The 22287-nt window shown below is 38.8% G+C and overlaps 3 protein-coding genes across 6 annotated transcripts; 2 read left to right on the top strand and 1 right to left on the bottom strand.

Annotated features, from left to right (window-relative positions):
- Nucleotides 1-32: 32 nt before the first annotated feature.
- On the top strand, nt 33-4726 carry LOC122082653 (B3 domain-containing protein Os04g0386900-like). Of its 3 annotated transcripts, none has more exons than XM_042650351.1 (3): nt 33-398; nt 2577-2664; nt 4183-4726. In XM_042650351.1, exons 2-3 carry the CDS (start codon nt 2650-2652, stop codon nt 4486-4488), a joined length of 321 nt encoding a protein of 106 aa, XP_042506285.1. In that variant the 5' UTR covers nt 33-398; nt 2577-2649; the 3' UTR covers nt 4489-4726. The 3 variants fall into 3 exon arrangements, with proteins under 3 accessions (XP_042506285.1, XP_042506283.1, XP_042506284.1); XM_042650349.1 differs by having other exon boundaries at nt 40-398; nt 2577-2971; XM_042650350.1 differs by lacking the exons at nt 33-398; nt 2577-2664 and adding an exon at nt 3156-4036.
- A 6477-nt stretch (nt 4727-11203) lies between these two features.
- On the top strand, nt 11204-16553 carry LOC122081078 (B3 domain-containing protein Os04g0386900-like). Of its 2 annotated transcripts, none has more exons than XM_042648042.1 (5): nt 11204-11315; nt 11416-11531; nt 14411-14474; nt 14569-14756; nt 16007-16553. In XM_042648042.1, exons 1-5 carry the CDS (start codon nt 11219-11221, stop codon nt 16310-16312), a joined length of 771 nt encoding a protein of 256 aa, XP_042503976.1. In that variant the 5' UTR covers nt 11204-11218; the 3' UTR covers nt 16313-16553. The 2 variants fall into 2 exon arrangements, with proteins under 2 accessions (XP_042503976.1, XP_042503977.1); XM_042648043.1 differs by lacking the exon at nt 11204-11315 and adding an exon at nt 13623-13817 and having other exon boundaries at nt 11336-11531.
- A 656-nt stretch (nt 16554-17209) lies between these two features.
- On the bottom strand, nt 17210-18192 carry LOC122080766 (miraculin-like). The gene has a single exon (XM_042647595.1). The coding sequence runs from the start codon at nt 18152-18154 to the stop codon at nt 17435-17437; it is 720 nt and encodes a 239-aa protein (XP_042503529.1). The 5' UTR covers nt 18155-18192; the 3' UTR covers nt 17210-17434.
- Nucleotides 18193-22287: the final 4095 nt, after the last annotated feature.

Genomic DNA, 22287 nt, shown 5'->3' with positions numbered 1-22287 from the left:
ATTGTCACGTTTCAGTATGCTATTGGAGGATTTGCATAGGATGTCCAATATCGATAACTATATCCGTGCTCGCGCTGGTCCGACAGGTCTGTGTGTCTGTCTCTCGTCCCTCGTGGTGGTCCGGTGGACTGTAGTACTGATTAGGTCCCTCCCCAAGTACTAAAACCCTATTTCACTCGTCAGTCGATTCCGACTCCATTTCCGATTGCTAAAAGCCTAAAACCCTGGTTCTCTGTCTGTCGTTCTTCTTTGTCACTAAAGCTTCTACATCTGAGGTCTGGCGGAAGTTGGCAGTTGGTTCCAAGTACTTCCCTTTACCTCTGATCATTTCATTTATTTCCCTTTTCTCTCTTCTTGTCTGGGTCACTCCTGAGGATATGGGCTGAAACCTAATCATGGTAAGCTTTGCTTTCATTCTAAACCATCCCAGCTTCTTGTTCCTTCTTCCTTGATCGCTATCATGCTTCTTTTGCAATTGGGTCCATTTAAATGGCAGTAATGTCCTCATCTGTGCTGTTTCCTTCTGTAGTCTCTTTATTTATTTATTTATTTTTGATGAGTAAAATAAGTTCAATAACTGAAAATAAAAATTACATCCTGCAGGGAATACATTAGTCTGCATTAATGAATTTATTCTACCATTTCTTGTTCCTATGGCATTCTTATTGTTATTACTATTATCTATATCATTTCATGGCACTCTCACCAAATAATCTTGTTATTCATGTTTATGAGCCATGTGGGTTGGCATTTTGTGGTTTGCAGTTCAAATTTGAAATTTTGGTGATGGTTTTACTAATGAGCAACAATGAACTTTACCCAGCTTGATTGAGTAGCCCTGTGACTGGATTCCATGTTGAACCATTAAGTTCAACATTGATAGCCACCAACAATGGACGATGTCCCGTCATGGTTTAAGATAGTACAACACCGCCGACAATGGGGACGTAAGATCGTCTACCAAAAATTACGGCCACGGTCCAAAGTTCAAAGTCCAAGCTCACAAACAATTAGTGCCTATCATTGCATCCCATTATTAACCAATGACAAATAGTATGCAGAAACTCCCTATAAAAGGGGACTTCTCTTGATTTGCATCCCAGTTCAAGTAGTTGTAAGAGCATAGTTGTAAAGTTTTTTCAAGTTTCCTCCCTTTCAACTCATTAATCATACCAGATTGAAGAGTTGCAAGAAAGGAGACTGCAAAAATCTTTATTTGAGAAAGCTCAACAACTACAATACAACAAAAACTAATTTACAACTACTGGAATTGGGACACATTCAAATTACAAAGTATCTCATTTTATAAAAGTTCCTACGTGTTATTTGTCAATGTTTAACAACGGCACACAATAACGCCCACTAATGGTAGATGAACTTAGACTTTGGGCGGTGGGTGTAAATTGTTGAGGCGGTCTTAACTCTTACGTACCCATTGTCGGTGGGGAACTATCTTGAACATCATCCACTGTTCGTGGCTGTCGATGTTGAACCTCAAACAATGTTCAGGGACCTCCTTAAATCCTTTAAGAAACTCTGTGTACAATTTGACGTTGGTGAAGTACAAGGAAACTAGGCCCAAATTTTTTGGGAGATATATAGCTATCTAATGAGCTCACTGTGAAATTCCAATTACTCTCTTGACTTAATTGACCTGAAACCTGTTGTGTTTCCATTGTAGTTTTATTGTTGTGATGGACTTAGGCAGGAAATATTGAACATTTTTCTTGCTGTGGGGATGGTTAGACTATGATGTACTATGTAGTACTGCAGAACAGTGAAGATGATATACCTTTATTTAGTAATTTAGTACTAATTTTCTAATTTTAGTAGGCTACTACTTTTTCTGATGTAACCCTGCCAATTTCGTCAATGTTTTCTGGTATATCCTTATGAGTATGTTATTAACGTCTTGGTCATATCTACTTAACAGTTCCACATTCTATACATGATCAATCTTGCTCCCTCTGCATCATCATAGTGCATAAGAAGCATGGAACAGAATGGAGTGAGGCATATTGGTCTTCGTAATAACGGTTTTGGGTTCTTGAGAATTACATTTATCTCAAGAAGAGAAGTCAGTGCTAGCAATAAAAAATATCCCCAAAAAACACTAAGTAATCCTCTATTTACATGGTGATGACCACTTGAACCATCCTGGTGGAGAATTAGAAAGCGAAACAACTGTTTCATAGATCTTGAAACTCTAAAGGCAAGGGTTCAAGTAGCACTAGTGACAAGCATTTGCATTGGAGTAATTTCCATTTGAAACAAGGTGCTTCCTGCTTCCATTTGTTAAGAATTATGTCTAGACTTCACACACACACGCAGGCACGCACATAAACTCTCTTTCATTGCATCATTCATTGCCTATACCTTTTTTGGACACCAATATTTGAAAATTATCAAATGATGAGAAATAAAATAAAACAAAACTTAATCCGCTGACTCTGATCAGGCTGCTGCTTCCTTTTTCCCCCCCTAATAAATCTCCCCACAGTTTTTCTTGCTTCCATAGATAAATTAGATATGTTCAGTAGCCAGAACATAAATGATTTTAGGTGCATTTTTTGCAGGCAGATCATTTGGCAAGTGATCCAAATAGTCACTATGAACATTCTGGGAAAATAATTGCTCTTTCCTCTGAACATGGAAGTGATAAAGGTTGTCCTTACATCTTGCAAGATCTTCATGAACCTCATTATTGAAGTGCTACATTGTGGCTAGAATGAAAGTTTAGCTTGTGCCCAATTCCATTGGAGTGGTCTTTCACCTTTTTGTTGGTAAAACAGTGGAGAAACTGCAAAATCAAGGCTCTAATGCAAAGTACCACATGACTGAACCACAGGCCCCGCCCCAGTTGAAGCCTACTAATAATGTGGTCCATGACGATGGATTTTTTCCACTCTCTGGAAACCCTTACTTCCATTGCATTGTTTCGAAATCCAATGTCAAACCCAAATTTCAGATGGTAATTATTCCTTAACTTCTGATTGGAGGAACTCTTAAGGTGTGAGATAAGGGCATGTGCAGAAGATGAAGAGGTTTGGTATCCACTAATCATGTATAATGGATATGAGATCTAGACAAGAAAAACAGTTTGAACAGTTGATCCCAGACATCTGATAGCACATTCTTTTGTTTGTTAGGTTAGTAATTCAGCAAATACTGGTCAAAGAAAAAGTTGGTGATGGATGGTTAGGATCATCCAACCGATAAGTTACCTTGTTCTTAGTCAAGGTGTCACTTCAATTATGGTCAATTCCTTTGCAGTAGGGTGAACTTGTGGTTAGAATTTGTCTAATTGCTTAGGGTGCTACCGTGTACAGATGAGATACTCTGTGCATTGGCAGCCATATAAGACTTTAAGCGCACTTGAGCTTATGTAATTTTCTGTACAAGATTCTAAATGAATTGTGTCCTCCAACCACTGCAAGACCAGTGGTACACCATACCTGAACCTTGGATTTCTGCCAATATGTACTTTGATGAGGGATACAAATCATACAACAATCTATGTCTAACCTAGAAGAGTTATATGTGGTGTGGGGGAGGATAATAAGGTATGAAAACTGTAATCCAAGTTAGCAGATTTCATGGTATCACTATTAATGGATATTGAGCTTTATCATCAAAAAGTGGCCAGTTAGAAAACCTTTGGTGACATTTTCTCGCTATTGCTTTAGGTAAGCAAGTGGTTAAGTGTCTGATGGTTAGCCTTGAGAACTGATGGCCTGGCCAGCCCTGATCCATCAGAGAAGTGAACTTCTAGGTTCTGCCAAATTTGTGTGCAGTGGCTTTGTATACTCCAAATAAGCTCTGTATGGTACCATGTACTGTACTCATCCCCTCATTTGAGATTTCAAGTCACCAAGAAGTCTTTTGAAGAGAGGGTTTTCCTGTGCCATATGGTGATGCATCAGCTGCAAATACTGAGTTGTCTTCTTTACATGCCATTTCTGCTGAGTGAAAATTGTGGGTACCATGCAAGCTTCATCAGTTTGGTGTTGATATGGGCAGTTCACTCAGTGAAATGGTCAACCCTACCTGAAATAATTCTGATAATTGTTATTCTGGTTCATTCATTTCTTTGAGAAATTATGACTAATTAACTTCCTTACACTATCATCTTTCTTGTCATAAATTAATATGACTAATTTTTTGCATTTTCTTACATCATAGACAATTCCAAACAAAATGCAGCCGTTTCTTCCACCAGAAACTGTTCCTGTGGTTCTTACTTTCCGGAACAAGGACTGGGAGATGAATTATTATGGAGATCATAGCCTCAAATGTTTTGATCCGCGCTGGAAAATTTTTGCAACTGACAATGATTTGAAGATTGGAGATGGGTGTGTGTTTGATCTTATGGAGAACAGTGGTAAGATTCTCAAGTTCATGGTGCAAATTCTCAGAGGTGACATCCCAGATGAATTCCTCAACAGGGTCAATGGTGAGAGTTCGGAGACACCTATTATAATCGACTAGGAAGTTTTATGCATGAATGTATTAGTCTGCTACTCTTATGGGTTATCTGTATAAACATGTATATAGGGCTGTAAAACCTACACTACTTAGTACATTCAGGTCACTGGTTTATCTCTTCTAAGGGCCCTCGAAGGATGATACATGAACATATGATTATTGTACTGTGAACCTAGATATTTTGTTGCTTGGACCCCTTTTGGTTTTGTAGATGAAGTGAACATGCATGGCATTTGATGTCTCTCTCTCTCTCTCTCCCATAACCTACTCTCCGGCTACACAATACTGCAAACCCCTCCCACTGCCCATGTTGCATTGGCGTTTCTCCATCGGAGAGCTCTTATATTCCTTCCTTGGGAAAGTACAGAACAGACTAAAGAGATTTCTATATGGGGTATATCCATCATATTGCACGCACCCAACCAAAAATTGAGCATTGATCCGAGTTACCATGAGGTAGGCGTGAGGTACATTTACAAAGCTTACATACAGCCTCCATTGTGCAAGTGGTTAAGTATTTCTTCCCTAATAAAAATATATCTAGATTGGATCTATCTTCTTATGTTTGTTATTACTATATATTTTCTTTGGAAGCATAGAAATCAAATTATTGCCTCAAATATTAGTCCTAAACCTGGTTAAATTTTACAGAATGTTAATAGATGGATTTCTGATCTCAAACATTCTACTATGGACCTAATTGACAATGTTTTACTTAATAGAGATGATCTGGCCCGTTTGATAAAAAAGATTTCTTCCCCTTTTTTTGACATCCAATTTTGGTTTGTGCTTATGCAATTAATCTTTTGAACTCAGCTTCAGGATGGGCATATGGAATTCTCTCAAAGGGCCAATTTAGGATCATATGCACAAATTCTACATCTAACCAAAGAGAAGCGGTGGAAGCGGAAGGTATGCTGGAAGGAATGAAGTTGACATTTACCAATTGATGGAATATAAATGAAGTTTGGTTCTCAGAGCAGGAGTTGCTTCATCTTATTCCACAACCAAGGGAACATTGCCTCTGCAACATTTTTCCACTTTCTCTAAGATCCAAGAATTATCAACTTCCATCACCTTCCATTACAAAGAGGTGGGTAGCCATCCAGTTATGAATTTTATATTTAATATTGTCACACCCCGCCTCCACTCACCTAAAGGCTGGTGATATGGATATATGCATGTGTCCACAATCCATCCAGGATTCACGATGCAGTACTTTAAGTTCATAAAGCTATAAAATGATTCTACGACCACATAGATAATAATAATAATCAAAATATACACAACTGATGAAGTCTAATGATATTTACCATATTTATAAAAGAATGTTTTCACAATGGAATCAAAATTACAGTTATGCCCCTAGGGCTATATCTGATAAGTACAAAAATAATAAAACATAGAAGATGGTACTTTCATCCTCAACGTGCTCCGAATGCATAATCGTCACATACACAACAGTCCTCGTGCAGAGCTAGCTCATCATCCCAGAGGTCATCTCTGTAGAGAGCCAGCTCCTCAGCCACAGACTCCGAATGGTTACCTGAATCAAAATCTAAAAAGGGTGCAACAAATGGGGTGAGCTTACATGAAGCCTAGTGAGGGGTACATACAAAGATACACAAAAATTCATGAAATGCAACAAGTATAAATGCCCAATCAAACCAATATGAATGCAATTAGATGAATGAAATGACATGATCCGGATTATTGACCTATCCCCCCTATGTTGTAAGTTCAAAGCAAGCCCGAAGCAACATAGAAAGAATTTGAATTGGAGCGGGAGCATCAAACAAGGTCTCACAGAACCTAGTAGTAGGAACAAGCATAGGCACACCGGATCGTATATATCGCCATATCTATCTTTCGTTCATTAACCAACAAACCCCCCCAACCATCTTACTATAACTATTACTACTCATCTTCTTCCCTTTGAATAAGATGTCACTGGTCAATGACTGATCTCTTTCTAGTGGCTAGTGATAGTAGCTCTGATCTATGCCAATCAGTGGTGGCTATCTCGCCCCCTCGGCTCTTAGGTTGGCTAAGCAAACAAACCTAATCAATAGATTTTAAGTCCATAGTGGGTATCAATGCTATTGTAACATAGGTGGTATCCTCAGTCACGAAGGTACGTTATCGGTCTCCAAGGATACAAGCTAGTTGCGAGTCAGGAGCATACCGGTTCCTACATGGCTACTTTGATACCCGGTAAGCCCCTATTAATAATCCCTCATAATATCACTACATCGAATCCAACATCGCATGTAGGGTATACCCACCACTGAATCCAACATCGCGTAAGAGTTTGTCACGACACCGGTATCCCCCCACCTAGGTCACCAGAAATTCCCCCAACATCGGTCCATCATATGATAGGATTAGGTAATACATAAACCACTATTGGCAAGGGTTGTAGCACTAGGGTAGGTGTCCTAGCTCAATGCATTCTATCATGGTATGAGTCACATCACTAACAAACTCACACACCCTGAGGGCGTACAGTGTTGGAACCCAACCTTTGGCTCCCCTGTACCCCACATTCACATACCATGGGCATGCAGTGCTGAAATCAACCTTTGGCCACCCTATACCCCAATCTCCACAACACATACACACACTCACCCTGGGCATGCAGTGCCAGAACCCAACCTTCGGCTACCCTGCATCCCAATCACACACACACACATTCACAACTCATATCATTGTGCAATATACACATTCACTTCAAAAACAGGTTTATAATATGCAATTGACATGCTCATCCACATATGCATTATAACATAAACATTCCATAAAAGTCACACAAAATCCCCTCACCTCGAGTCTTAAATGATGGTATATAGTAGACGGTCTCGTGTCACGTGCTCCCATCACTTCTCAGTTCTTCTCCTAAGATATATAGGGTTTTTAAGCAATTTAGTCAACCATAGGGGGGTTTTGACCCTAAGGTACATGTTTAAACAAAACGGTTTCAAGAACCCCTTTTGGGAGGTTCACCAGTGAGTGTCCATCCTCCAGTGAGCATTGACCGTTGAAGCAAGAACTGAGGTTTCTTTGCCCAGATTTGCTCCATAGGTCACTTGGATCCCTTTGTCTGCTTTGGTGTGTATGTGGTTCCATGTGTAGTGTCATTTCCAACCCCATTTCCCATTTCTCCTTATTTTGTATGGTTTTAAAGTTAGGTCTTAAGATCTCAAGATTGGTTTGCATGTAGGGCACCCTCACACACTACACCTAGCTTGAATTTAGTGTAATTAGTGAGTTAGTTCAACATAGAATCACAAGATTTATCAAATCCCTAATTTTACAAGTCTAGATTAACCAAAATTGAAGAAATTCGGTTAGGGTTTATGTAGTGACCACCAATGGCTTATGTGGTCACTCCAACCACCATTCATGTGTTTGATTTCATTTTTCCCAACCCAGTTTTTGGGTTTGAATGGTTGGTTATAAAAGATTTGGACAAAATTTATTATTCTAGGGTTTAATTGCCTAAACTGGGATTTTAGATGGGGGTTTCATAGGGATGGGCCATGGACTTGAATTGAGCCCTTGATCTTGTTAGGATAAGTTTCTCACACCAAGTCCCCTCCCAATTTGTAGGTTTATTGAGTTGGGAGGTGAGATTCGGTTAGGGTGGTTTTCATTAGGTTTAATGGAGGTAGAAAAATAGAAGAGAGAGAGAGAGAGAGAGAGAGAGAGAGAGAGAGAGAGAGAGAGAGAGAGAGATGTGTGTGTGTGTGTGTGTGTGGAGAGGGGTAGCGAAGATATGGCTTACCTTAGACTCTTGCTCCCCTTGTTTCCTCCTCCCTTGCTCTCTTTCTCTTCTTCTTGCTCTAATTTGATGGGTAGAAGAAATGAATAGGCAAAGCTTTTATTTATAACCACTTATGTTGCATAAGGGATGTTTGGAAAAATAATGAGTTTTCATTCATTATTGGGTTAACCTGTCATTTGACACTAACATGCCCACCTTGGGGAGTCCTGATACATTAATCCATCACCCAATAGGTGGTACCAATCAATGGAGGTGGTTTGAGGTGCACGGGTGTGAGGGTTCGGGCCTCATGACCAAATAACCTGATTTTAGTTAATACTCTCACTGGAGGGTATTCACTGGTGAATGCTAAATTGGTCTCCTTTGTGTGGAAATGGATCATTAAGTTGAGTGGAACATTCCCAGTGTGTTTTCAGTATGTGGGCCCCACCTCTTGGTACATTTTATTATTAAAGCTTAGGGATTTTCCCGTGAGGTGTGAGGGCACGGACTAACCTTCTCTTCCGTGCCCGGAACCCCTTCCAATTATTAAGGCATGAGTAGTAGATGCAAGTGGGGTTGTCCTTCCCTTCCTAAAAAAATACAACTGTTACCCAATATTCATTGGTATTGGTGCCTTCCAATGCCTCATCTGCACAATTATAAGAGGAAATTTTAGGACACAGATATAACAAATATAAATTGTAATACTTCTACTAGTGATAGAACCTAAATAATATATTTAATTCTATTCCTTAATATTACTTCCTTTTATTTGATCAAATAAACAAATAAAAGGAATAGTCATTTGGGCAAACACCACATTGCCCTTCCCTCCTCAATCCAACAAGAATTCATAGGCATCTTCTCTACATATGCAATAATGCAAAACTTCATTAGAATTCATTCTCATTAATTGCCCTTTTTTATTTTCTAAAGCTATTACTTTTTGAAGTTTTAGATATTTGCTAGGAGAGTCCTGGGATTTCTCAAATCGAAATAACACCCAAGATCAGAAAACATGCTAGCTAGGCAAAATATTCTCAAGCCCTTCCAACACTGCATAAAGGGAAATTTAGGCTTCTTTGAATCGACAGTTTCGAACACTGCATGATGGATCTTGATACTGCTTTCCCACCACAACAAAGAGGAATGGGGCATGGTTGCAGGATAGTGGGTGAGAAGAGACGATTGCGTTGAGGAGCGTGGATCAAGTTCTTATACAATCTTGATCCCACACATGGTGTCCACCTCATGGTTTTTCGTTGTGTGGATTCCATGTGTGTGGACCAAGATCATACAAGAATGGTTTTCGTACAAGAACCAGATTTGCACTTCGAGTTGAGGACATGGTTTAAGGTATCAATGTTGGATTTGTATCATTATTGGTTGATGCCAATACCAATTTATATCAATACTTTTTTGTAATTGGTCGTATCACTGATCTCTAGTTGTGGAAGATGATGTGTGTCCCATTGTTCTCTATATTAAAAATTAAGGGAAAAGAATGCTCTATGATTGCACTCCCCCTACCCTAGACACAAAGGGCAAAATGATGACCCCACCCTTAACCCACCCCCTCTTGATGGTGGCGTAGGGCCACGTGATAAAGGAGTGTCATTTTCTCCAAAAACTAAAAGAAGGCAATATGAGGAGGTTGCCAGTTGTAGGGTGTCAACTGGTTGGGAAGGGCCGATTTTGGTTGGACAAATTCTAAGGCTACATCATGAATGCCCGTTTAACTATACAGGCTTAGTTAGGGCGGAGCACGGTTTATATGCGGGCTGGTCGGTCACATGCTATAATTGGGTTATCCTAAACTAACATTTTATCCCTAAATGAGCATTAAACGGGCCTTCCCAATGTCGATGTAATAGTCGAAGTATTCAAGTTGACAAGCTTATTCCATTGAAAGCACAAGTCTGCCTCAAGCATATCCCAAGCATATCCTACAAACCACCATTAATTCACCACCACAATTACATAAATTTCATTTTTAAATTTAATTTTCTACTATTAAAGATACTTGTTCATCTTGAAAATTGGAGCAAACCTACTCAAGAAACTTGAACTTTTGCTTTACTCTTCAATTTTATTGGTGGCAAAATGGGGATTGCAAATAGTGTTAAAGGAGACGGGTTAGGTCAAGCTTGGGGGAGTGGGTTCAAGTCAGACGCCCGTCAACTAGGTAGCTGCACCGTGTACTACTTATTTATAAGTGTGTCAGGTTCAAACCCAATATATTTATTAATCAAGCCAGTCCAGATCAGACCATAAACATATTGGGCTCGATCAAACCTACCGATACGCACCTGAAATCAACACCCCTAGCCGGTTGTGACTAGGCTAGGAGTCACCTCAAGAGGTAAAGGGTGGGAATCCTCTCCCCATCGAACCCAGGGATCAACAAGAATATATAGGTCCCACTTTTAATTTTAATTTTTTAATTTTTTTATATAGCAAGTAAAGCTTTCAATTATATGCCCGACCTAGGAACACTCGAACTAAAGATCGAATTGGCTCAACCCGGTTAATAAACATGTGACGCTGCAGTTTGACAAGTTTTTTCATAGTTACTTCTTGGTGCTAAGATACTACATGATAGTGCCTGATCAGAACCGATCGATTAATATTCTGATTCAGGCCAATAAACCTATTTATAGCCTGCTTAGAACCTCTTAAAAGCCCGTTTACTAATCTTGATTCCAAACACATTGAAAAACCGTGCCCGTTTAAGGCACGAAGACCTGATTAAAAACTAGTTATTGGCTTTTTTTGTTTGGTACCTAATTAATAGTTTACAAATGAGATCATGCCTAGTATACAAGGACTAATTACTAAAACGGGCCGGCCATGATCAAGGTTATTAGGTCTGACTGAAACAAGGTCTGACTGAAACAAGCATGACCTGACCGATTGACAACCTTAAATTACCGAGAAGGCGAGAACACATGGCAACGATACAGTGGCATGGAAAATAATAATATAAATTCAACCAAAAAAAAAAAAGAAGAAGATAATAATATAAAAAGAATAAGTTTTGCTCGCAGGTTGGGCAGCTTTAGCGGTAAGTCTGTGCCCCATTTTGGAAATTTTAAAAGTTGTTCCCTCTCTTTTCCTTACTTCTTTGTCTCATTAAAAACTTCTGACTTGTGAGGTCTAAGCAGTAGTTGTCCAAAGGGGTTATGAAGCAAGTACTTCTCTCTTCCTTCTCATCTGTGTTATTAGATTTCTCTTCTCCTTTTCTTCTTCTCTTCTCGTCTGGGTTGAAGAGCTAGGAATGGTAAGATTGCTTCTCGCGCTTTTTTTTTTTTTTTAGTTTGCAGTTGGATTTATTTGAACTTCAGTGATGCCTTCATCGATGATGTTTCTTTCGATGATCTCTCAAAAATTTCCCTTTTCTCTCTTATCTTATTCTTGTTTCCATTTTTATTGTTATTTCTGTTATTAATGTCATTTTGATGCTACTCCCACTTGTTCATCTTGATGTATTCTTATTTATGATCTGTGTTGGTTAATAAAAATCTTGGATATCGAGTAAAATTTTGGCGGTAGTTTTATTAATGAACAGGTATCTTTGATACCTTGATTGAGTAGTTCTGTGAATCCAATTGACTACCAGACCCGGGTTGCTCTTTCCCTTTTGATTTTCCATTTTTTTAATTTGCCTGATCACTAGTTTTATGATGTAATCATGCCAAATGGGAAAGGCCTATAATGGTTTCTGGTGTATTTTTACTGATTATTTTGTTATTGGTTTGATAATATAGGCTTAACAGTCCCACATTCTATAGTGGGATAATGCTCCAATAATTGATAGCTAAAAAGCTTCCCTTCAAAACTAATAATATTTCTGTTCCTTTCTTGCATAACATATGGCATTAGAGTAATTGCCATTATAAACAAGGAGCTTTCTGCTTCAAAACCAATTCTGCATACCTGATCTAGAATTCACTTTTATCTGATGTATTTGAATGCTTCAATTGACATCCAGGCTTTCACAAATTTTCTTGTTTATTTTTTTTATAAGTCTATTGTTATGCTTAATTATGCAGTAATTAGTACTAGCAAAATGTAAATGCAAAGGACTTCCTTTTAAGTCTATCCCTATGCATAAAAGAGAATTGGAAGTACAAATATAAATTCCAATGTACCATTTCACAGTGTAATTACTCCCATATGTCCTAGTGTGCAAGGACGCTTGATTCCCGATGTGCAAGGATGCTCAAGTCTTAAGTGGTATCACATTGTCCATATTGATGTCTGAAAAATTCATAGAAAATAAAAACTAAAACCTCATGTCTAGCTAGGGTGGCATTGTATTGTCGTAATAATGTTTGACAGAGCTCTCTGTGGAAATAAAAGAAGACTAATATCTCAAAAATGATGTTGCCGCATATATTTGATTTGCATCATGCTGATCAATTATGAAAATAATTGGAATCTCAGGTAATCCTAGCATTTCACCATGAGTTTGAACATCCCACCCTCTTAACTATCTGGCCACCAGACTGTTTTTACAACATCATTAGAGAATCTCAGTCCCTGAAGTAAAGCCAAAGCCTCTGCTTCAGCATCACATAAGCTTTATTTGTATAACTAGTTTTACTAAAGCACCAGAATGGATCATGCTTTACCAACAAAAAATTTAAGCACAGAGTCTGTAAGGCTGTTTCAATTAGACTGTTCTAGGGTGGTACACGATATGACCCTGCAATTGGCCTTTAGAGAACAAGAGGGGGGGGGTCCTCTAGTGACGTATATGAGGTTGTTTGGAGAAAGTTCACATAATTAGTTCCATTTTGATAAGAGGAATTAAATATGGCAGTTGAAAAAAACATCGCAGATCAACCTTATTATGCTATAAGTCCTTACTGTGTAACCAGAATACGATGTAGAGTGCAGCTTGGAGCGGATTCCAAATGAAGTGCCAAATTTGGGAAGATCCAAAAATTGTTTTCGGATCCCAGTGTGCTTATATAATATGTTATTGTTGCCGATGTTATTGTTATAGTTATGTTTGAGTATATCAAAACATTTACAGAAGTTTCTCTTTTTTTAGGGTAAATTTAAAAGGGAAAAAGTGGCTAAAACATTACAAGTAATATGGTCTATCTATTAGTATCAGTATGTTGTGAGAACAAATGATTTTATGTTTCTCTAGTAACTTTCTGTTAGTGGGATTCTTATTTAGAGCTTTTCTATGTGGATCATTTGATGAGTATGTGTAACCCTATCCTTCTGACAAGTATCAGCCCACATGACAATTATGAAAATGGTTGAAAGGTGTGAAATTTCAGAAAAATTGATGCTTCATAATGAGACCTAACACTTGACTTGTAGCTAATGAATGTTTGTTGTAACCATCCAACAGTTTATTCATTCAGATCATCCCTCCAAGAGACTCAAAATGATGGAACATGAACGAACGAGGCTATGCAGGCCATGTTATTGAAAGTAATATCTCATTATGGGAATAGGAGAACATATGCAATCACAAAAATGGAAGAAATGTAGTCCCAAATTTTCAAGATTGCAGATCATGCACAGATCCATGCCAAACCACAAGTTATGCAATCTATGCACAAAATTGAAGCTTGCTCAGCAGTTTTGATTACTATTATCCTGATGATGCGATGTGTTATTTTCCTTTTGCAAAGGATTTGATCCATCATTGCCATGCCTTGTTTGTGGTAGCTGCATTTTTTGACATCAGCTTCACCCAGTGTTGCACTGCAGATCAGATTGTGAACTACCTTTTCATAGCTTTGTTGCTGATAATATTGGCACTTCTTTTATTGCATTATTCAATTGCACTGCCATGTGGCATTAAGGAAAATATGGCTATGGTTTTAGACAGAAATATTTGGAGGTTCCCAAATTATTGTGCTCAGGCATGTTGGCTTGTATGATGATTGGAAACCATAAAAGAGCAACCCAATGCACGAGGCTTCTGCTATGGCAGTGTTCTGCAGGAAATCATCCTTAACCTAAATAGATAATTTAGCTTGCAAGCACCATGAACACTTGAACTTGATCCAGCTTCCCTGATCAGGCTTCTCTTTTAATACAAATCCTGACAAATTTTCTTCCTTGCGTAGTGATGTAAATTTAGATATGTTCATTAGCCAAAACTTTAATGGTTTTAGATGTATTTTGCAGGCTGATCACTATGAAGATTCTGGGAAAAAAATTGCTCTTTCCTCTGGACAAGGATATGATAAAGGTTGTACATATATGCTACATCTACATAGTTGCTAGAATGAAAATTGGTAGCTGTGCTCTGATTCTATTGGAGTCTTTCTTTTGCCTTTTTGTAGGTAAAATAAGGGAGAAACTGCAATCCCAAGGCTCTAATGCAAAGCACCATGCAACTGAGCCAGAGGACCAACCTCTGTTGAAACCTACCAATGATGTGGTCCATGATGATGAACATATGCCGCTCTCAGGGAACCCTTACTTTCATTGCATTATCACGAAATCAAATATCAAATCCCTTTTTCAGTTGGTAATTGTTCCTTAACTTACATTAGAGGAACTCTAATGTGTCAGAATGACCATATGAGGTACCAATTAGGGTATTTACAGAAGATGGAACAGTGTGAATCACTAATCCATGGATAATGAATATGAGATCTAGACCAGAAAAATGATTTGGAACTGTTGTTCTCTGACTTCAAATCTAGCACTCTTCTGGTTTGTTTGGTTAGAAGTTCTGCAGATATTAGCCAAAATAAATAAATAAATAAATAAATAAAATTGTGGTGTCTGCCATCTCGGTCTTGGTGTCACTTCCACTTTCCTTTATGGCCAATTCCTCTGTGCTTGTCTTTTAAGCACCCCAAGATGAATCGTTTGCCATACATGAACCTTGGATTTCTTACAGGAGTGTCAACTGTGATCAGGAATTCTTGGCCAACTTAGAAGAGCTAGATGTGGTTAGAGAGAAGATGATTAGAGATAAATGTTGTAATGTAAGTGAGAAGAATTCATGATATCATATCAACAGATATTGAGCTTTATTATCAAAGTGGCCAGGTAGCAATCCTTAGGAAACCTCTAGGTGACCCTTTACGAAAAAATAAAAAGCTCAATGGGTAGGTAATTAGTTAGTGTCTAATGATCAGCTTGGGACTGATGAACTGGCCAATCCAGATCACTCATCAGATAGGTCACCACCTGGGGTTTGCAAAATTTGTTTGTGTAAGGTTTCTATGTGGTTCAAATAAGCTTTGTATGGCACCATGTATTGTACTCTTCCCTGGTGAAGTTTCCATTCTCCATGACGCATCTCTAGGAGGGTTTTCTTGGTGCAAGGATCCTCTCCAGTGGCAGGAGGGTTTGAATGAGAGAAGAATGTGAGAGTAGGGTGTGAGGTCCACTACGGGACTCCAGATCCTCTCTTTTCTCTCACTGGAACTCTTCAGTCAATGAAGAGGAGCTGTAGCCTGTTTTACTGTGCTATATACGGTGCGTCAGCCATAAATATTGAGTCGTCTTCACCAGTTTCCCCCTTTCTTCTGGGCAAAAATTGTGGGGACCCTCCAAGCTTCATCAATTCAGTGTCAAGAATTGAGATTGGCACTTAATGAAATGGTCAAACCCATCTGTAATCTCACGGACTGTTCATGTAAACTATTTTGCTTTTGTTATTTGCAAGAGAAATTATCCATTGATGGATAGACATAGTTCATATACTATCAGTTTAATTTATCATAGGACAGTACACCTAATCTTTGCCAGTTTCTCACATCATAGGTCATTCCAGCCAAACTACATTCATTGCTTCCATCAGTCATTGTTCCTGTGGTTCTTAGTTTCCAGAACAAGTGCTGGAAGATGAAATATTATGGAGATCGTAACTTGAAACGCTTTGATCCCAGCTGGAGAAATTTTGCAGTCGACAATGATTTGAAGGTTGGAGATGCCTGTGTTTTTGATCTCATGACGAACACACGTGAGTTTATCAAGTTCAGAGTGCAGATTCTGAGAGGTGATATCCCAAATGAATTCCTCCGCAGTGTCAGTGGTGAGAGTTTGGAGATGCCTATTTCACTCGATTAGGACTTTTTATGCATTAATGATTTGCTTATTAGATATGTGTGCATGTATATGTGGCTCTTATATCTCTACACAGGGCATTAGCAAATGCCAATGCACCTATACCTTGTTGGTCCTTAAAAAACTTACACTGTTGCAGAACATTCAGGTGGCTGATTCATCTATTATTTGGACCCTCTAAAGACGATCTATGAACACCTGATTATGTTATTGAACTGAGTGTTTGGCTTTTTGTGCTTAAAAACTAGCTTATATATGTGGTTGAACTGGCTGACATGGCCATTTGGAGAACTAGTTGCTTGAAGTTCTGGTCAGGGTCAACTTACTGGTCAAAATTGATCAAACCAGCCAAACTAAATTCATCTTTGGACCATCCTACAATTTGATCTTTTCCATTAATCGCTGCCCTGCTGATTAACCAACCTGGTTTTTCTCACCATAATTAAAAAAAGAAAAAGGAAGCCTAACTACTTGATTTCTAGATTCTAGGCATGCATCTTTAAAGATGTCTGCATCAATTATAAGATCCAGGCATCTGTCAAAGGTTTGAAGGTAGAAATTGTAGAAAAATGTGTTTTTATGTCATTCTAGAATAGCTACAGTAGCGATTCTCAGACTCACTTGTAACCCTCCTTGCAGTTCGAGTAGAATCAGTTTTAGCAGAGGCTACCTTAGTTTGGACTTGCAATGATTCTACAAGTTGAAACTACCTCGTTTGGTTGCTTAATTTGTATAACTGGTTTTTGGCTCTCTGGTGTGTATTGAGAAGCATTTTCAGCCAGCCACTGAGACATGTGAGGTGGCCTGATCTGGATTGTAGCCAACAGACTGGTTGGCTAATTCAATGGGTACTTATGTTAGTCTTATGTTGATTTGTAAACAAAACTCATGACCAGCAACTAGATCAAGGCCAAACGGATTGAATGATACTTGGAAGAAAAAAACTCATCTTAGAAGAGAGAACTCATTGACATTCTTGTCTCGAATTCAATAGAAAGAAAAAAAAATGTAATAAGATCTTCATATGCCTACAAAATTCTGGTGCTTGTGAGCAACGACGGCGCTAGCTAGACCTTGTTCATTATTCTTACTGTTTGCATCCCATGCATCTCTTCTTGTTGTCACTTAACTACGGTTTGCCTTTACAAACATGAAAGGAAACTCTCTGCTCTGAGTTAGAGTCAGCCATCTCTTCCCATTCTGTTCCATAATACCGATATTCCCACATTCAACAGGACATGACTTGCACACACTTGGGCAGTATGCAATCCTGTACTCAGGGCTGGAGCTGCTGATCCGATTGATCTTGAACCAGTTTCTCACTGTTGAGGAGCCAGGGTGGCCTGGTTGGCCTCCGATTGTTACATACCTCGTGTGACTCTTGGATGATGACTCATGTGATTCTTGAACTTGCCAAACCACAGGCATCTCTGAAAATCTAATGTTTAAATCAGTTGCTTCATTGATGGTTCTCTCTTGAGAAGGTGATGGGGTGTTTCCAAGGAACATCCTCTCTACTGCAGACTCAAAGAATGAATCTTTTCTGATAATCATATCATCTTGTGAATCTGATGCTGGAGAGAGAGACACAGGTGAACCAAAGTTGGTATTGGTAGAATGCTGCTTCACCATGGACGATTGAGAACTGTGTCTTCTGTCAAGTGCCACACCACCTCCACTGCCTGCTCTGGCAGCTGAGACAAGGTAGTATGGCTGCCCAGCTTTGAGCTCATTGCCATCAGTATCAAGCACTGCATGGCTATGGGAATGGGAATGGGAAATGGCCTGTGACTGAAGAGTTAAGGCCAAAACCAACAATGAGGAAATCAGAAATCTGGTTTGCATGGTTGTGGATAGAAGTGATGAATAAGATTAGTGGGGAAGATAAGGGACAGGTAGGCGTAGGAGTCCCTTATATAGACTGTTTTTGGAGCTCAATATGTTGAAACAACTTCCCTTAAATGAAGGAATTGATAATGTCTGGGAAGGGGTCAAAGCCACAGACTAGGAGAACCCATAATTAGGAATTAGAGGGTTCAGTATTGGAAGAAGAACGGGTACAAACGAGATGTTCATGCACAAGAAAACAAGTGGCATCATGGTTTGAGGAATCAGATCTGTATCGGCCCTGTTTGATCCTGATTCTTGGCCAATACTGTATCGTTCGATCTGTACGGATGAAAGGTAATAAGGTTTAAAAAAAAAAGCGTTTTCTTTTTTACTAACAACTAGGGGTATTTTTGTCCAATCCAGATCGTGATTGCCTGGTATCTTATACCATGAGCGGCATACAATCTACTTGCAAACACTTTAGTATACTTGTAAACATTAATGTAATGAGTTGAATTTTTGAGCTTGAGTGATTAGTGTAATCCATTTAATGTATTGATCTTGAATGAGACTAGGCTGTGTTTGGTAGTCATTCCATTCTGTGGGAACAAAAAAACAGAATAAAACGTTTGGTGTTAACTTAGTGTTTTTTGATTTTTTTGAAAAAAAAAAAAAAAAAAGGCTAAAAATGCAAAACGATGGAACAACGAAACTTTGTTCCGTCATTTCGGTTTTGTTTCAAATACAAAAAAAAAAAGTGAACTACTAGGGTTATTGTTCTTGAAACATGTTCACCAAACACCATTTTTTTTTTTTTCTTAAATAGCATTTTTGACGCAAAAACTTAAATTTCTGTTTTGACATAAAACTTCGAACTGAATGATTACCAAACCCAGCCTAAGCAATTAGAATTGCAATCAGGAGTTCAAGACTGGTAAATAATTTATGATTACACTACTAGGTTGCTTATCATCTTATGCTTTTACTGTTTTCCCAAATCTGAATCAGGTCTGAGCAAGTCTACCTGTGGATCCATCTACCATCACCCTAGATATAAATGGATCAAGGATAGTAGGACTTTTATAGTGTGTTGTATCATTTATGGTTGTGTTGTATGGGTCATCCCATCTCATAATGGTTTCGGTACTAGTGTTTATGACCACCCTCAACTGGTAAGAATTAAGATCAGGTATGAAATTTGAAAAAAATCTCATTTTCAAATAATTTTATGGAAAAAAGAACATTGCCAGGTGTGATTATTGTGCCCAAACACTTGTAGGCGAAATGACCATCTTGTGAAATGCAAAAATGCCCTCATTGGATGCTTGAGTGTGCACTATAATTGCCTACTCCTCCGTGCTCGCATAGGGCCACTTTTTTATACACATGAGAAATAAAAATGCCGCAAGTGTAGAACATGCTAGCATGTCTCTCTATCCTTCCTTCTATGAAATGACATATCTATCCTTTACTGTAGCATGAGAGAGATACATAGGGAGTGACTAGCATATGCCATGTAGTAAAAAATGGAACACAATCCCACCAACATATTACGATCTATCTATATGTGTATGAAATTCGGGAATTTTAAAATATGCAATTTTTTTTTTTTTTTTAAAATCTTTGAGAAATTATGCTAAGAAATGGTTTTAGAAAATACAATACAATATATATAAGCTACAGTAATAATACTATACACTTATACATGCATAATAAGCAAATGTGCTAACTACGGTTCCAATCTAAACCCATGTTAAGTTCTTCTTTAAATGGATCATTATGTTTTATAAGAAGTCATTATTTACCATTAATAATTTGGAGCCTTGATCCTATCGGATTGGGATCCTCTCCAACTCCCTCCAACCTTCCTCTTCAACAAGACATAGGCAAACCTAGGGTTGCATGCCAACCACTTGGGGATGTATGCCCCCAGGTGTTGGGCTGCTTTGCTCGTGTTTAGATGGAGGAAAATTCGTTGGAAAGGACTTAGATCTGTTCCTCTGCCCCTTCCTATATGCCAGTTTTAAATGTCAAAAATTGTGATGCAGTGCATTAGATCTCCTACTCACATGTTAAGTGCCAGTCCCATCAGATTTTTTTTTTTTTAATTTTTTATTGTGATAAAACTTAACTTTGAAAATCCAAGGCTAATAGAGAATGCACAGTAGTGGTCAGGATGTGGTATATGACTAATCTAAACTATGACCTCTCCAAACATGCCTTCCTAAAAAGGGTTTCTTGAAACAATTGCCTTCTTTTGGTGGAATGGAATTGTGTCAGTCCAATATTTGAACTTTGATTGTTTAAGAACATACCCTATGCACGAGGCTCTCTCTTGTGCGAGCTCCGCCAGGGGGTTTTTGGGGGTGGGGGAACTACTACATCCTTTCGAGTCCCTTGTGCACTGAGTATGCCCGTTTTTTAAGCAACCAAAGCTTATTGGTCGAGAGAATTGCCTTTGAATGGCCAATTAATAATATATATATATATATATATATGGGAAAAGATCTTGAAAGCTAGCAGGACACCCTGGAATCAGGTGTGCTAGCAAATGTAGACCGTTGGATTAGATAGACTACATCAATACCGCTGGATACCTGTTGTCTTAAGTAACTTAACCAACCCCAATGTTGTACGGTCTTCTTCTTCTCCCTCACTTGCTTCGGAAATTTTCCATCCTTAAAGCCGCTGCCATTGCCGCAACCGGGGTAGAAGAAAGCTCGGAGGGAGAGAGATAGAGGAACAGCAAAAATCAGAAGAAAAAAAGAAGAAGAGAATTGAGCTCAACCTGGACAATGGCAACGGAAAATTTCCGACTTGTTCGGTGCTCTTTCTCTCTCTCTTTCACTTCTCTCACCAAATGGCCAAAGGAACAGGGATTACAGTGATGGTAGAATGGACGATGGAGAGGAATAGAAAAAATCAGAAAAAAAAAAAAAAAAAAACTGAGAGATGCTGCGCTGTCCGAGGGAGCTCGGGGGGAGGAGAGAGAGAGAAGAATAACAGAAAAAAAAAGAGAGTGCAACTACTGCCGTCGCAACTGCAGCCACTGTCCAGGAAGAAGAAAGCAAGGGGGGAGAGAGAGTAACAACGAAAACTAGGAAAAAAAAAAAAGAGTGCAGCTGCTGTTGCTGGCCACCGCCGCTGCCGTCGCAACCACAACCATTGCCATTGCCGCTGCCTCTTCCGTCGCAAACTGCAGCCGCTGCCACTGCAGCAGTCACTGTCCAGGAAGAAGAAAGCTTAGGGGGAGAGAGAGTAACAACAAAAACCAAAAAAGAAAAAAAAAGAGGAGTGTAGCTGCTGCCGCTGCTGTCCAGGAAGAAGAAAGCTCGGGGGGTAAGAGTAACAACAAAAACCAGAAAAAAAAGGAAAAAAAAAAAAAAAAAGAGAGCTGCAGCCGCTGCCTAGGAAGAAAGAAAGCTCTGAAAAAATAGAGGGTTTGAGAGAGAGAGAGAGAGAGAGAGAGAGGGAGACATTCATGCTGGAGAGAGAGAGAGGAACAACTCAAAAAAAAAAAAAAAAGAGAACTGAGAGCACCAGCCAGGCAGCATTCCGATGTGGCTATTGAGGGTGATAAGGTGTGACGGGTGGATTGAGGCTTTGGACCTTTCCTCTCAATCTAACGGTTCTCTCAAATCCTACGGTTAAAATATCGCTAGCACATTTGACTAATCTCATGGGTCTATACTCAAGCTACAACCACATGGAGAGAATTGTCTTTGGATGGCCAATTCTTAATCGAATCCAAAGATGGCAAAAACATCTAACACATGGCAACTCTACTGGATAAAATTTTGTAAATGGATAAACCCCAAAATCCCCTAATCACACTAAGTTTTAATCCAATCAAACTTGGGTAAATGATAAAATAAAAATTTGAAAACCCAATGAAAAGATGAATCTTCTTTACAAGAAATGTATGCCTGAAAACACAGGGACGTACTCCAAATATAAGAAGAGTATATGATTGAATTTGTATCTAAAAATCTGATACATAGCCAATCCAAACAAGGCTTAACATCAAAATCACCACATAATAATTCTAAGTTGCAGAAGTAGTTGTCCTTAGATTCTGTAGCGGACTAGGCAGTCCATAAAAAAACTTTACCTTCTTTCTTTACTCTCATTTTTAAGAATTCTTTACA

The sequence above is a fragment of the Macadamia integrifolia genome, chromosome 6, assembly GCF_013358625.1.
Source record: "Macadamia integrifolia cultivar HAES 741 chromosome 6, SCU_Mint_v3, whole genome shotgun sequence".
Taxonomy (NCBI): Eukaryota; Viridiplantae; Streptophyta; class Magnoliopsida; order Proteales; family Proteaceae; genus Macadamia; species Macadamia integrifolia.
This window is presented reverse-complemented; position numbering and strand designations above follow the sequence as displayed.

Coding starts and splice junctions, on each gene's coding strand:
- LOC122081078 (XM_042648042.1), top strand. CDS start 11,219: ATGGAAAATAATAATATAAATTCAACCAAAAAAAAAAAAGAAGAAGAT. Junction 11,316..11,415: donor CAGGTTGGGCAGCTTTAGCG/GTAAGTCTGTGC, acceptor AGGTCTAAGCAG/TAGTTGTCCAAAGGGGTTAT. Junction 14,475..14,568: donor TGGACAAGGATATGATAAAG/GTTGTACATATA, acceptor GCCTTTTTGTAG/GTAAAATAAGGGAGAAACTG.
- LOC122082653 (XM_042650349.1), top strand. CDS start 2,834: ATGACTGAACCACAGGCCCCGCCCCAGTTGAAGCCTACTAATAATGTG. Junction 2,972..4,182: donor TCAAACCCAAATTTCAGATG/GTAATTATTCCT, acceptor CTTACATCATAG/ACAATTCCAAACAAAATGCA.
- LOC122080766 (XM_042647595.1), bottom strand. CDS start 18,154: ATGCAAACCAGATTTCTGATTTCCTCATTGTTGGTTTTGGCCTTAACT.